Raw genomic sequence first — 16,439 nt, 5'->3', positions numbered from 1 at the left:
CCCTGTACTGAATTCATCTTTACAGTTGCATTTCATTAAATGTAGTGTTTACTTTTTTTTGTATGTTATAACTTATAGGCTGTTTTCTTTGCAATATAAATCACTGGAGATGCAGCAAATTCTGTATTATGTCCTTTTTATGTCATTGTACAAAGTTTTTGGTCCCAATACTACAGAGTTTCTTTAGTTAAAACTTGTACTGATGCCAATGGGAGTCTTGTCTACTTAAGTACTTGGGCTCCTCATCCTCTGTAGCTTTTAATTTCCCCTCAATATTTAGAATGCTTTTACTTATATATATATTATATATATATTTTTTTATATTGAGCTCCCACTCATTTTCTTTCAGGCTCTCTTATCATGATTGATAAAAATTACTTTTAAAATTATTTTTAAAATAAGGCAGAGAATAGTGTAATTTACATTTTAAGAACTAATTTTCCACAGCCAACACACATGCCTACATCTCTTCTCACACTAAAGCTAATTCCAGAATCAGGTAGGGTAACAGGTAGATCACAGGAAAGAGGCTTACATGAAGAGTTATGTCTGCAATAACATAACATAACAGAAGTGGATTTGTTGAATACCTTTGTGTTTTAGAGAAATTTACATCAGCAGGGCTTCACTTTCCCATTCAAGGCAAACTTATCGGAAATATGTGGCTGAACTACCTGGGCAGGACTTGTTTTAACCTTAGGGGTTGAAATTTCTCTGCCTTTTTGGTATATTACTCCCAGAATAACAAAAAAGGAAATCTGGGCCCACCTTCCTCTTGTAGCAGAGCATTAACCTACCTCAGATCACAGTAGTAGATCCTACTACCTAAGGGAATGGGGAGGGAACAGGTAGTGCCAGCAGGTGTTGCTACCAGTCTACCTACTCCAAGATATACCAAAAACTCAAATGAGAAGGCAGTGGCAAGGCATAGGGGGTCCATGGGGGTGCATGTACACCCCCTGAGAAAGCTGGTCCACCCCCAGACTGGCCATGCTCACCACTTAGGCAATGGGCAAGGGGGGCAGGCAGGAGTGCTGGTGCCCCCTCTGCAAGTGCTGGCCAGTTGCTGCAGCTGCTCCCAGAAGCGGCCACAGCCACTCTGATCCTGCGACAGCCGATTGCTGCGGCCAATCATTGCAGCTGTTGCAGGATCAGCCATGGGGTCCCCCCCCAGCAGCAAGACTGACAGGATCAGCCACAGAGGACCCCCCTCCCCCAAGCTGGCAGAACTGGTTTCGGGGGCCACATGCCCCCTGACTAAGGCGGCACCAGTTGCCCATGTGGGAAGGTACATCCAAGATAATTAAGACATTCAATTCATTGATATTTCTTAGGCAGACAAGATTCTTTGGGTAAATGTGATATCTTTTATTACACCAACTGAATAGTTGGAAAAATTGTTCTTTGCAAGCTTTCGGGTACAAATACTCGTCTTCAGGCACAAGGAGAGTATCATAGGTGTTCTCTTCTGTTGCTGAAGAAAGTAACAATGCAATCCATCACTGATGATGGATCTGAAGGAGACAAAGTACACATCTAATGATATATGCAACCATCTTGCTATCTATGACATTACTTCTAAATACTGCTTATAGGTATGTGTCCCCTACTGCGTCCAACTGCACAGGACATGAGTCTGTTACATGAGACAAACATGAATCTTTAGCTTAACTGCTATCAGCTCATGCCTTTAGCCCTGGAGGTCTCCAGTTCAGTCTACAGCGCATCAACCAAACTGCAGATGTTACATAAACTTCATTGATATATCTGCATTTCATGTGTATCACTTGGTCTTAGCATAATAACATCGTTTGTGTTAGGATACAATCCTACCACATACCAGTCTCTGGTCTGTTAGCTATTAGATTTAGCTGAAATTCTGTAGTATTAATTTTCTGAGGAAAGATTTCAAAAGAGAAAAGATTATTTAATCCTAAATTGCTCCCAAAACATTTTCAAGCTATATTTTAAATTAAAAATTGTGACATTTCAAAAACAATAGTTGTGATTTGTTTGTCCTGTCTGACACTTATTTCAGAAAAACAGCAGATGGAGAAATATAAAAGTAAAAAATATTGTCTATTCTTATTTTTAGTCCTCACCACCCCCTTAAAAAAGTGGCTAAGTGTTTCCCTTGCTATCTGGTTTATGGGTTTGCATGCTCAGTTCTGGGACACAAGATTATGAGCTCAAGGCTGAGTGTGTGCCCAGAACCCCCACTAGACCGAGGCATACAAGAAAGTTTAGGGCCTGGATAGCTCAGTGGTAGCATGCTTGTTTGCCACACCAGAGACTTGAGTTTGATTCTTGCCTAAGGTACTTCAGGGGTCAGTTGAAGTGATGGGGGGAAATCCTTGTTGGGAAGGTAGGTTCCTCATCATTTTCATTGCTTTTGCTGTTTGAGTTAGGGATTTGTGTGCCAATTCCTCAGCCAGAAAGTTGTGAGTTCAAGACTGGGTGTGTGCCCAGAACCCCTCCTGGACAGGGGCATGCAAGAAAGTTTTTTCCAGTAGGAAAAACAATGCTGAAGGACAACCAGCATGGATTCATAGTAGGTAGACCCTGCCTGACTAACCTCTTTTATTTTTATGACCAGGTCACAAAATGCTTAGATGTAGGAATCAAGGTAGATGTCATCTACTTAAATTGTAAGAAGGCCTTTGATATGGTATCTCATCCTATCCTCACAGATAAACTGAGCAGCTGTGACACAGATGATTACACAGGCAGGTGGGTGGCAAATTGGCTTGGGGTTGCACCCAGGGAGTGGTGGTGGATGGGTCAGTATTGACCTGGAAAGATGTGTACAATGGAGTCCCACAAGGCTCAGTTCTTGGACCTGTGCCGTTCAATGTCTTCATCGGTGACTTGGATAAGAGCGTGGAGAACATTCTATCCAAATTCACAGATGATACCAAATTATGGGGAAAAGTTAACATGCTAGAGGGTAGGGAGACAATCCAGATGGATCTGGACAGGTTGGAAAAGTGGGTAGAACAGAATAGGATGCACTTCAACAAGAATAAGTGCAAGGTGCTACATCTAGGGAGAAGGAATCACCAACACACAATGTGGGGGGGGGTTGACCTTCTCAGCAGCACAGCAGTGGAAAAGGATCTCAGAATCACTGAGATGTACCAGACACAAAGATGAACATGAGTTGACAATGTGATGAAGCAGTAAGTAAAGCTAACTGGACTTTATCATGCATTAGTAGGTGCATGACAAACAGGTCCAGGGAGGCGATATTTGGTCAGGCCACAGCTGGAGTACTGCATCCAGTTTTGGGTGCCACACTTCAAAAGGGAGGTGGACAACCTCGAGAGGGTTCAGAGGCGAGCCACTCGTATGGTTAGGAGCCTGCAGGCAAAACCCTATGAGGACAGATTGAAGGATCTCTTCAGTCTCCACAAGAGAAGGCTGAGAGGTAACCTTGTGGCTGCCTACAAATTCATCTGGGGGGCGAGGGGAGGGAGCAAGCAATAGGAGATGCTCTGTTTATCAAGGGGCACCCTTTGAAGTAACTAGGAACAATGGCCACAAGCTGACAGAGAGCAGATTTAGGTTGGACATGAGGAAGAACTTCTTTACAGTTTTACAGTAAAGGTTGCCAGAATCTGGAATGGGCTTCCAAGGGAGGCAGTACTCTCCCCTACCTTGGGGGTCTTTAAGAGAAGGCTGGATATGCATCTGGTTGAGGTTGACTGAACCCAGCACTCTTTCCTGCCCAGGGCAGGGGGTCAGACTTGATGATCTGCTAAAGTCCCTTCCAACCCAAACATCTATTAATCTATGAAAAATAAATATCAAACAGTGCAAGGCACAGACTTATCCCCACCACCCTGTGGAGCTGGCTATACCCAGGTACAAATACTGTGCATTCTGGAGGGCGGAATGTCCAAAAGTGTTCAGCCCTGGCTTAACTCTACTCCTATTGAAATCAAGCCATTTATTTCAGCTGGAATAGCTAGACCAGGGGCATCAAACATGTGGCCCATGAGCCAAATCAGGCTTGCAGAGCTATTCCAACTGGCTTCCCAGGGTACAAATGGGCCACAAAATTCAGGGGTGTAGCTAGCAGTAGACTGACCTGCCACAGAGTCTGGGGCCATAGGGCTCCAGTGGACATGGCCATAAGCAGCAGGGGGAAGTTTGAGGGCCACCTGATCCACCACTGTTTGTATGTCTCTGCCACAGCAAATGTGGCATAGCAAGTAGGCCACTGTCTGGCCTATAGCTGCTTGTCTCACTGCTACCATGATGTCTACTGCTGACATCCCTGTTGCCTCCCATGCCCAAAGCTAGATCCAGTCTCCAAGGAGCCCACTGTTCAGATTCAGCTCTGTGTAGGTGAGTTTGACACTTCTGAGCTAGCCCAATGCTTAGCACTTTGGAAAATCATATGTCCTAATGCTCCATGGAGTTTCAGCTGGGAGGTTTCACTAACATTCTGGCTCATGAGTACAGCAGCAAAAATTGTGTTAGCTTCTCTCCTCCCTTCCCTCCACCAATGCACATTGATTCTGGGCAAGCTTTGTTTTCTGGTGAAAAAAAGCACAGCTTTTCTCCACTCATTGAATTTAATACCACTACCAATGCTAGACCCAGTCCTTGATTAAAATTTGCTTGCGTAGAAGCCCAGACATAAACAAATGCTCTTTGTGTTGTCCTCAAAATAAACCACACAGCTAAGATATTCTTTATATTATCTCATTTTCTGAAAGGGCACATTAGTGCCAGTTCTACTTGGAAGGCACCAGGCCTACTTCAGACACAGTGGACGCATGCATCTCCTTACACATGCAGTTTTGCCGCTTAGTTATACCAAATTACCCTGTACATGGTTGATGTCCGAGAAAGGGTTCATCATGAAATTTTACATAGATGTTTCGTTAGTCTAGAAGTGGTGTATATCAAGTAAACTTCATTTTAAATTAGCTTGCATAGTTTTAGACCATTAAATATAAACCAATTAAATAGAACTGTAGATGCTTGTTTTTAAGGTTATGGTATGTGCATTATTCCATACTGCAGAAGGATAGATACCTCTTTTTCCCAGTTTGTGATATTTTCAATTACGGAGCATCAATTACTGTGGCTTTCTTAACAATACTAAGACTCTGAAAAGGATTTCCAGGTTTTATCTGAGACAACTTATGTTATGCTCAAGGTTATTTACCATTTGAAATCTACCAATTTATTTTAATACCCAGGTGCAAGAAACAATGACTGTCTTAACATATCACCAGATGGAAGACCATCATAATATATTTGACAGATGTGTTGCCTTCTTATCACTTAGAGATAATGCTCATTTGATTTAAGGATTTTCATCTCAAGGACTCTATCTTTCTCTGATTGCCTACTGCAAATGCTCCACAGGCTTCTACCATTAAAGGAATCACGGGCTAATTTTAATTTTGGTTTAAGCCTGGGTAATTGCGTTGGCTTGAAGAGGGATACACCAGTTCTATTCTGTGGAGGTCAAATGTAGTCTCATTGCCTGTGGCCTACAGAGTGCAATTTTTCCACCTTCAACTCATAAAAAAAAATGTTTTTTGGGAAATTATTGGGGTGCAGGGAGCATTATTTTTTCAAGGGAATTTCAGTTTCACTTCTTGCATCTAGCAGGATTGTTATGGTAGTGTAAGAGTGATGTTGTAACTCTGAGGGTCCAAAAATTATGCAAGAGGCAAGGATTTCTTAGAGCGATATCTTTTATTGGACCAACTATGTCACTGGGATAAAGTTAGTCAAGCTTTCAGATGCAAGAATATATAGAAGGATGCAAGCACACATTCTTGCATCTGAAAGTTTGTCTGATTTTATCCCAATGATATATGGAATGTGTCCGGACAAGCATGGAGGTGTGGTATGTGGTGCTGCAGACCTATTTGTGGCACCACACAACATGCATGCAGGCATTCCCCACACTGCTACTTTGCAGAGTTTAGACTAGTGGGGAGGGGAGAGGAGTGACCCCAGGAGACTCTGGCGTCAAAAAAATACCCATGACAAAAAAAAAAGCTGAGTGGTGCAGGTGATGGCAGCGCATGGCACCCAAAACTGGAGCCTGGCTGGCCAGAGACATGCTCCAGCAGCCAGCCAGGCTTTCTGCTGCAGCAGTAGTCCTGGGAGGACCCCAGAGCCCCAGCTTAGGCTGCTTGGGCCAGAACAGTTGCCAGCCTCCTGTACCCAACCTGAGGTAGCCTGCCGTGTACCAGAACATGTCCTTGGGGAAAATCTGTGCCACACAAGTGGAAGCGACACTTGTGTGACTGCTACTTGTCCCTGGGGAAATAAATGTCTGCCTGGATGTGCCCTGGTCGTCCAATAACAGAGAATCACCCTAAGAAATCCTTGTTTCTCATGGGATTTTTGTAGTTACTCAAGGGAGCCAGATCCAAACAGACTCTGTAGATCCCTAAACAGAACTTAGGCCAAAGTAAGGTTTTTGGTCTTTTTGGTTTTTTTCTGTTTTTTTGCACCGGTCCTGGAAGCACTGTAATACCAGGTCAATGCATGGAGCGGATGGAGCAAGCTCCGGTTCCACCACCCAACACCAAAAAGAATCTGCTCAATACAGACCTCCAATGGAGGACATATCAGAGACAATCATCTGCCCTGGGGAGCCCGCCTACATGGTCACGGTGCTTCCCCTGCCAGGTCATGGTCATGCTGCTTCCCCTGCCAGGTAAGGTGCCTAAATGATAAAACGATAATCCAGACAGACTCCAGTTCAACAGATTCAAAACCATTTAGGCAACTAGATTCATTAGCACTTCAATTCTGGCTAGAAAAAAAACTCTAGGAACCAAGACTTTGGCTACAGCTGCAATCCAGAACAGCCACCAAGCAGCACCACTCTTGCCTAAGCTCTGTTGTGATCTAATCAGCGACAAAGGCACCTGAAGTCACCCAAGTACCAGATTCCTTCAGAGGGAACAGAGCATGCTGACTGACCAATTGATGGTGATAACATATGCAGCACTTCTTTACAAAAAGGAAGAAACATATGGTAATGGTCCTATACACCTTTAGCTTAAGTGGTTAGAGCAATCACCCTGAAAAGAAGCCTGGGTTCTAGGCCCTCCTCACCTGGGGAAGGGCAAATCCACCTCCCTTACTTCCTAGGTCAGCCTCTAACTACTATGCAATAGCCTACTCTGGGTGTGGTGCCTTCCATCCCACACAGCAGAAACGGGATCAATGGGCAGTCAAATGAGCAAGATTCAAGGATCCAGAAGAATAGAAATAAAATAAAACCTCATTGTGGGCTAGCAAGAAGGGCAACTTGCCTTTGGAGTTGGAAGTACGGAGTCCCTCCTACCAGGTTTATTTCTGTTTTTTAATGAATGACAGTCTAATGTAAGATGTGCAAATGACCCAGGAAGGAAGCAAGAGGGAGAGCAACTCTGTGGCCTAGTGATTAAAGTACTCAGCTGGGAAATAGGAGCCCTGGTTTCTGGCCACTGCTACCACTGTTGTTTTTGCATTTTACATCTGGTCAATGACAATGAAATATCAACAGGCTATTAAAATGTTTTACATCATGTTAGCAAACATAAAACATCTGCTTTAATTTAGAAAACAATGCAACAAATATGTCGCTGTCTTTGACAGCAGTAATACATCATTTGAGGATTTCAGTAAATTTTATGTAAATATCTTTAGGCAAAACTGACTACGATGAAATCTGTTTTTTCCCCAAGGTATGTTAGACTGATAATTAATAATTTCTGCATCCCTATTATATAACAACAATAGAACTTATTCTACCATTCTACCACTGTTCAATTCAGCAAGCAAGTAACGTGTTTCAAACACATCACTAAAACTTAAAATTCTGTGACCACATTGAGTTGTCTGCTTAGTTTAAGAAAGGGCAAGACCCTGAAGCTGTTTGGCAGGTAACAGTAACTTTAGCTTTCACTGGCCATAAAGCTGCAATTTCAATATAAATTAACAATGTAAGAGGTTAGAGTAGGTACCATACTCTCATTATAGTTAAGGAAAGACTTTAGATTGACTAGCTAGTGAAAGTGTCAAACAGATCTTCCCAGCCCCACCCAGTATCCAGAATTGGGTTCTCTCTCACATGAATCTGTAGCAGTTAATCCACCTTCTAGCATATAAAGGAGAAACTCACCCATCTTCAAAAAACAAAACAAAAAAGTCCAACCCCCCAATTATATGCAAATGTGACAGAATTTCTGCTTCGAATGGGGTGAATTTCATTCTTAACATGTAGGATTCTTATATTGTGCTCCCCCAGAGGATGAAAGACTATAAAACAGTTGGCAAAACTTCCCTGATTTCCCCACTCTGGAAGTAGAGGGTCTTCAATTTCAATATTAAACCTGGCAGGTCACTTTATAAACTTGTCTGCTTACAACAGATCTTAGTTTTGAAGCAATGTAATGTGCATCTGTTGCAGTGCAGGACTCCAAATATTAACTGTGATGCAAATGAGCCATTTTTTAGCTGCTGCAGAGATATTGCGATCTCTCCACTTGTAGGAAGGATGCTGAGAGCTTGAAGCTTGAACTACATTCCAGAAAACAGCTTTACAAGAAAAACTGCATGTTTAGACTCTTTAACCATTACTAAAAAGTGTTGTTCTCTAAAGTTGGTTACAAGAACTTCCCCAAAATCAAGTGGCAATTAGGGTTGCCACCCCTCCCGGATTGGCCGGGAGTCTACCAGAATTGGCATCAATATCTCAGTGACTATTGAAAACAATCTGGGAGACTGATATTGTAAATGAGTTGAACAGTACAATTAGCGACATTAAACCATAATGCAAAAAACATCTCCCGGAACAGCTTCAATCAGTGTTGGCAACCCTAGTGGCAATAGTATTCTTCAGTGAAACGGTACAAGTTAGCACCCTCATCAGGCCTCTTATGGTATGATACAACTCCACAGTATAACTCACTCCATCTTTATTAAGGCTATCTCTGTGAACAACCAATTTGTCATTGTTTTGATTCTTTGCTTAAGGCAAGTTAAATGTGTTTGCAAATGTTTGTGGGAATAGTAGTATTACTGACAGGGGCTGTAACTTTCTTTAGTACAAGCTATGTATGAAGCAAGAACTAAATGCACTGGGATTATGCTTGTTTATTTCTGAAACCTTGGGATATACTTTCATGCCTATGGTTCTTGATGTATAAGATATCTGAGCCTACTGCACTAACCTTTTAAGAAGCCAGCTACACAATTGTAGCATCTATGTACCATCCTCAGGCAGGGTGCACACCTCCCTTGCACATGCTAGTATCTCCCCCAGGCACTTCCAGCTACACATCCTGGGTTTGCAAAAGGTCATAAGATGTACATGAGGCTCTCATACTCCTGTCCTGTGGCCCTTAGACAACATTCCTGCCTCAGTCAATTACAATCAAGTCTCTTTTTACCTGTGTTTTGTTATAAGATATACTTTCTAAAACTTACACACATGATAAGCGTGATCTTGCTGAATCTGTTAAAACATATTTCAGATACCTCTGCCATCTTCTAAACTAGCCAGAACAGGTTAGATGGAAGGGAAGGACTTGTACACTCTTGTACTTACCAACACTTGTAAGCAGAGAGGCTCACAAGGACTAGCAGACGGTTACAATACAAAGATATCAGAATCTGACCACCCTATGATTTGAGACATACCTATTACTGTTTTTCCCCCATCATAACAGAATCCTGGAGCTTGTCAACCCTTGACACTTATGATATAATGGATTAGATGGCGGCTACAGTCTCAGACATCACCACCATTTAATGTAATAGGCATTGAAAATAGGACATTTCCCAGAAACAACTGAATTTAACGTGATTTCCCACACTAAGGATAGTACAAAAGTGGTATAAATGTGTGCCCTTTTTATGGCCCCTATTATGAATACAACTGCAGGTAAATTATATCTGACTTCAGATACTTGTCAGGAAAAAACAAAACAAAACATTGATGCTTTACAGGAATACATTTAGTTCAGCATTTCAGACAGTCATGCAGTTTTGGAATCTACCAGACAGATGATTTTGACTATGACCTTAATAATTCCTGTACTTTCCCCCTCCCAAACCAAACACTAATTTTTATGATTCAAAAGACAATAGCAACTAGAAGGCCTGGTAGAGTGAACAGCAGATGCTGAGTAATCTAGTACTGCTTGAGGAGTAGCACCTGCTACCCTGGGTTCCCTGGTTAGAAACCAAAATTAATGCAAAAGCAAGGAATGCAAGGAATACAATAAGAAATTCCCCTGCACATCCCTGGACCACATTGGACCCTGAAACAATGAGACTGAAACGGAGTTCACAAACTCAATTTTCCTTAAATGAAAAAGCAGTTGGACATGAAGCTTGCTTACAAAGGCTACACTTTGAATCTAAGATACCTGCAAGCTTCTGGAACAGATATCAAAAAGGGAATGTTTTCAAGAAAGGAATTTTAAACATGCACATATCCAATAACTTTATAGAAATATAGAAAAAGAATCTTTATATTTGTGGCAAACTCAATAATTACAAGGTCAAGTATCCTATTCAAAATACAGTTGCTGTCTTATAATTTGATTTTAGTCCACATTCAACCCACATACTTAATGATACTGACGTTCTCTAGCTGAGCATGGAAGTACTGGGATATCTGCCTTCAAAATCAAACAGATAGCAATAGCATGACAATAGATTTCGCTAATTAAAATAAGACAAAAGGTGAAGAATTATGGCCACAATTTTCAAAATAACTAGCAATTTTGGATGCCTAATTTGAGATACCTTAAAAGAACCTGATTTCCAGAAACAGCCAAAAATTCTTTTTTAGGAAATCAGACCCATTTTAAAGTGTCTTAAATTACTATCTAAAATTCAGTCAACACTTCTGAAAATCTTAGCTTATAGCACTAAATAGCTGACTGGCCCAAGAGTGATGCATTAGGAAGAGACAGCTAGTGAATAAAATTGTTATCTAAGATCATCGCTGTTCTAGATTTGCCTCCAGTCTAGAATGTAGGTCTTTCAAATGGAGGCATCTCAGGTTTACAGTGGGGAAATCTCTGTGACCAAATCAGGTGGAAGAACGAGGAAAGAAGAGGGAATTACAGGCAACTGACAAATCTAATCCTAAATACAAAAATACAGAGCAAGCATAGAATGGACTGATGTTCTTCAATCTCCTCAGCTATGCACCTCAAATCTAAATGCTTCTTTCTGACATCTCATGTGTAGATCAGTCCTAAATAAAGTTGAGGAAAACCTTATAAATTATACATTGATTTGGGAATGGTTGTAAATTCCACTGGAGAATACACGAAGATCATCACATTTGACCCCTAGCCCTCAGAGGTGAAAGGGCCGAAGTGGTATTGCAAAGAAATGCCTGTGTCTATATTTAAAATGTGAACACAACCAGCAAACACCTTTTGGTCACTCAACATGAAGTTTTTCGTCTTCTGTCCAATTCCAAGCGGGAGGGAACCCATAGCACACAAACTAACTTAACAGCACTCATGAATCCCAGAGTTCACTACCCATGACAACTGAATTTTCCCTCTTGAGATAGCTTTCCAGGTTGCTGTTGTGGTACATGAAAAGAATAGCACATGCAAAGCTGACTTTGTGCAACATATTTATGGGGGACTTTGATTATAGGAGATGTTAATTTTGTGCCTTTTTTGAGCTCTACATTCACTTTAAAAACAAACAAAAAAAAAGACATGACAAAGTAAGAGTTATAGCTTAAATATCATCATCAAATAATGTGTATGCAAGATTCTTCATTCTATTCAACATTTTTTTCCTGGCTTTGAATGCCTAGCTTTATTTATTTATTTATTTTTAATGACAGGTCTTTTGGTAAACATACTTTCTGGCTATTCTGGATATGATCTAGAGACACACAAAAGAGAAATGACCTCTTCTTATGATTGCTATTGGAAACTATGGCAATATAGTGTGCGCAAAAGAAAAGCTACAGACTAGGGTACTGATATGGTCAACTGAATTACTAACAATCACCTTCAAATTATGATAATATAAATTTAAATGATTTTATTTTTACATACTAATTGAATAAAACATGTTAAAATGCCAGATTTTATGAGGCAATAAAAAGCTGCTGTGTTTGCTTCTGTATTTTCATACAAGAGCTTCATGCACACACTTTTCTAATATGCCAAACACACTTCTAACTGAAACTTTCTGAAAGAAGAAAATTCTGAAGGGAAAAAGTAATTTCATGCACCAATGATTTTGTGCTGTGTTAAATAAAGCTTGCTAAGTTTTCCTTCATTTTTAATAATAAGTAGTTCAAGAAAACAGTGTGGAAAACCTAGCGCTTTTATATATAAAAACAGACAAGGTGTTTAACATTTCCACATAATAATAATAGTTCATTTCTTCTGCTAGTGTTGACCCTATGGTTTTGTTTAATTTTTAGGAGGATATTCTACAGAGGATTTTTTTTATATTACCCACACAATACATCTTATATTTGGGGTATACAAACAACTGCAAAAAGACCAGATCTTGGAAATCAGTATAGTTTGTAGGGAAAAGGACAGTAACTGAACTACATTTTAAAATTATCTATTAGGTAAATGTTATGTTCAATTACCTGGATGAGTCCAGATGCAGGACTAACACTGGCTGATGCATGGGTTTTAAATAATGTTATGTACTACTAATGTCTGCCCTACTATCCCTACGAGGATTAGAAAGTTGATTTCTGAGTTCCTAGAAATATACCTGACCTGAGCCTAAGTACCAAACAAAACCAATTAAAAGTAAACCTTGTCCAAAGAGCCTGCCATCCCATTAACGTTAGTGAAATCAGTCTTAAGAGAAACTTCAAACTGGTAACCTATAGTAAATTAAAAGGTAAGACCAAATTATACTAAGAAATTTGAAAATCTTACAAAGGGGATGCCTGTGGCAATTGCAACAGACTATAGTGCAGATGCATGTGTATTTTCACGTGCACACTGACAAGCAGTTATGGCCTTATATGCCTGTCAATCCCCACCCCAAATTCAATACAATTTTGAAATTTTATCACTGGCCTTTTTCAACATTTATTTTCATGATTGTAAAAACAAATCACATATCTTTTTGCAACACTGTTAATCATCAAAAGCAGAACTCTGTCTTCCGACTAGCAGACTGCACTGCTAGAATACGTCTTGTTATGAGGCAGACTTCCATAAACTGGAAGTAGTAATTCTCAAAAGACAAGCATGACAGATGATGTAATTTTTTAATTAGGAAGTGTAGTTCCAAAAAGACCGATACCCACCACTCTGCAGAACTCTAAAATAGTAGCTTTCTGAAAAAGAATGCTGAAATGAGAGTGCTAAAAGATAATGCTTGATTCTTCCTTGTGGAAGGGGGACTGGGAGTGAAATTTAAGGTAAAAGTGTCCTCATAAATTACCCATAGCTTACTAATACTAATTCAGTAAAACAGAACCTGAAAAGTAAAAAGGTGATGCTGACATTCCAGAAAATCTGACACCAGGATACTGTGTCAAGAAAAGGATACTATATTTTCAAACTTGATGCAGGAAGTAGAAAAACAAACTAAGTTACATATTTTGGATAATTTTCTGAAGAAAGATCTATCTGGCTTCCACGTGCTCCAGTCCAGTGATGCAGCCTCCCTGGTCATTAGACTTCTTTGCGCCAGGGATGTTTGCAGTTTGTCATTAAAATGATACAATGCCCTTCTCCTTGGAATTCAGTTATGAATCATGAGACAACGCGCAATATTTACGTTATTCAATAACTTACTTTTAAACTATCTGAAAATATGAGGTTGGAAGAGATGTTGGAGAAGTTCCTGGACACAAAATACTCAGCTCAGGTCTGGGAAGAAAGCAGGATGCAGTCTCTTTTCCAAACCTTAAAGAAGGGCAACTTTTGCACGAATGCTTTTCTAACATCTCTCTCAATCTCTCTCTCTCACATCTACACATGGGCACTAGTTGGTCCATTAATACCTAATTAGCAAACAAACCTTGCTTCTCATATCCCCTGGACCATTACAGTTACAACACTACTAAAAATATTGAAACACTCAGAAGAGGGAGGGACTGAGGTAGTTCCTCAATTCATTCACAGTATGTAGTGGTTTGTGTTCAATAGTGCTACTGTTTTTGTTCATGAAAAGTTGCTATAAAGGGGTACACAATATACAGCACTATAGCTATCCTACACTTCTACATTTCCATGCTGAATCATCCAGTTTTTTGTTTTGTTTTGTTTTTTAACAAATGCTTTGAATTAAACTCTTGACTTTCTCCTCATGCTGCTGTTTCAGGGTGTAGCATCCTTTGCACCAACTGCACAGCAAAGGCAAGCTGCAGTCTCTCTTGTTCGCTTTGCCAGGAAACCAGTCACTTTTCCCAAAGTTTTGACACACGAAACCTCTTTCTTGGAACCAGAGATGCTTAGTGAAGGGATGAGGTGCAGAAGGAAAAGGGAATGAAACGGTGGTTGGGAGAGTGCCCTGATGAGGGGCTGCTGGAATGAGGGGTGTGGAAGTAAGATGGTCCCAGGCTGCTGAGCAGGCAGTGGGAAGGACATGTATTCTCGTTAGACACTGGTGGTCTGGGGGAAGCCAGGGCAGAGCTGCACCTTATAGATGACCCCAAGCAGAAACAGATGGACAGGCAGACACACAAACACATCTACTTTGGTGTTATACCATAGATGTATAGATATAGATACACCTACTTTGGTGCTATACACAGAGAGACAAACAGAAAGACAGACTGACCACCAGTGCCCACCAAGAACCCTTAACCTCCCTGACAGAGACACCTACACACAACACACACATTTATCTATGCTCTAGAGCAGAGGTTCTCAAAGTTTTTCTTATTGGGTACCCCCTTCCAGATCTACCAGCTGCCTGCATACTCCTATCAGCATATGCTTTATATTTTAACCTCTTAAATGCCACTTATTATCATGAAAATTAAATCCTCCATTAAACAATTTTTCATGTGTACCTCCCCAGAAATATCTTGCGTACCCCAGGGGCACATGCACCACAGTTTGGGAAGTCCTGTGCCAAAAATATATACCCACTTACTTATTTTGGTGCTACATACACACACACACCCGTATCTACTTTGGTGCTATGCTACACTGTCTACTTTGGTGCTAGATAGAGAAACACACACACACTCCTCACCCCCATCTTCTCTGGTGCTACAGTGGTTCCCAATCTGTGGTATGCATACCACTAGTGATACACAGACCAGCCTGTCAGTGATATGCATTAACAGATTTATTATAATTAGTTTACATGGCAAAAAATTGCTGGTGGTACTGGAGGTTGTATGTGTTTAAATTGGTGGTGTGCATGTAGTGTGTTAGAGTTTGGGAACCGCTGAGAGAGAGAGAGAGAGTGAGAGAGTGAGTGAGACTCAAGAAAGCATATTTCCTACCTATGGGGACCTTTTACTGTCTTATACTGTCTATACTTTTCCCAGAGCCTGACAAAGGGACTTTGATCCTGAAAGCTTGCAGAAAAGGACAATTGTCTTGCGATTTCCCACTTGGCTGAATAAAAGGTATCACTTTGGAACCAAAGTTCTAGTTTTTTGTATGTGATAGACAAACACACAACACATACGCATCTACTTCGATGCTATGCTATAGATACCTCTCTGCCTACCTCCTCTGGTGTTACATACAAGCACATAGTTATCTACTTCAGTGCTGTGCTTGCTTGCTTGCTTGCTCCCTCTCTCCACACACATACATACCTACTGTGGTGCTACAGACACATGCACCCTTCCATCTACTTCGGTGCTATGCTATATATACACACAGAACAACCCCCCCAGTACTTCGGTGCTAGATACAGACAGGCAGGTGCTATACATATAGCACAGAAGTGTGTGTGTGGTGGGGGTATATACACCTTCCTACTTTGGTACATGAAAAGCTATAGCTATGGATACTAACACATACGGACAGAGCCGTTCACCAGCGGGCCCCGGCCCCGGCCCGTGTCCCCTCTCCCTTGGGCGCTGAGGAGAGCGCGCCCCGGCCCGCAGGAGCCGCGCACGGCGGCGGGGGCCCGGCCGCGACTCACCGAAGAGGCTGCTGCTGAAGCCGTCCCAGAGGCAGCCGGCGGCGTCCCAGACCCAGTGGCTGCGCAGGCAGGCGGTGAGCGTGAGGCTGAGGCCGCAGACGGAGGCGAGCAGGTGGCCGAGGCTGATGTTGAGCAGGAGCAGGTGGGTGGGCGTGCGGAGCCGCGGGAAGCGCCAGTACAGCACCAGCACCAGCAGGTTGCTGCCCGCGCCCAGCGCCCCCATGGCGGCCACCAGCAGCGCCAGCAGCTCGTACGTGCCTGGGCTGAACAGGGCCTGCCCCGCGCCGCCCCCGGGGCCGCTGCTGTTGCCCGGGTGCATCGCTCCGCGCTGC

General features: G+C 41.8%; 1 protein-coding gene across 1 annotated transcript in view; it reads right to left on the bottom strand.

Moving 5' to 3' along the window:
- The window catches only part of OPN3 (opsin 3), a 40,308-nt gene extending 23,876 nt beyond the window's left edge, over nucleotides 1-16,432 (bottom strand). The window contains exon 1 of the mRNA XM_019549801.1: nucleotides 16,108-16,432. Coding sequence (XP_019405346.1) covers nucleotides 16,108-16,426 — 319 coding nt within the window. The 5' untranslated portion in view covers nucleotides 16,427-16,432. The remainder of the gene's footprint in view (nucleotides 1-16,107) is intronic.
- Between the last annotated feature and the right edge of the window lie 7 nt (nucleotides 16,433-16,439).

Source organism: Crocodylus porosus, unplaced genomic scaffold (assembly GCF_001723895.1).
Source record: "Crocodylus porosus isolate Cpor-Errol unplaced genomic scaffold, CroPor_comp1, whole genome shotgun sequence".
NCBI classification, from domain to species: domain Eukaryota; kingdom Metazoa; phylum Chordata; order Crocodylia; family Crocodylidae; genus Crocodylus; species Crocodylus porosus.
The sequence above is the reverse complement of the archived record's forward strand: the minus strand, read 5'-3'. Positions and strand labels throughout refer to the sequence as shown.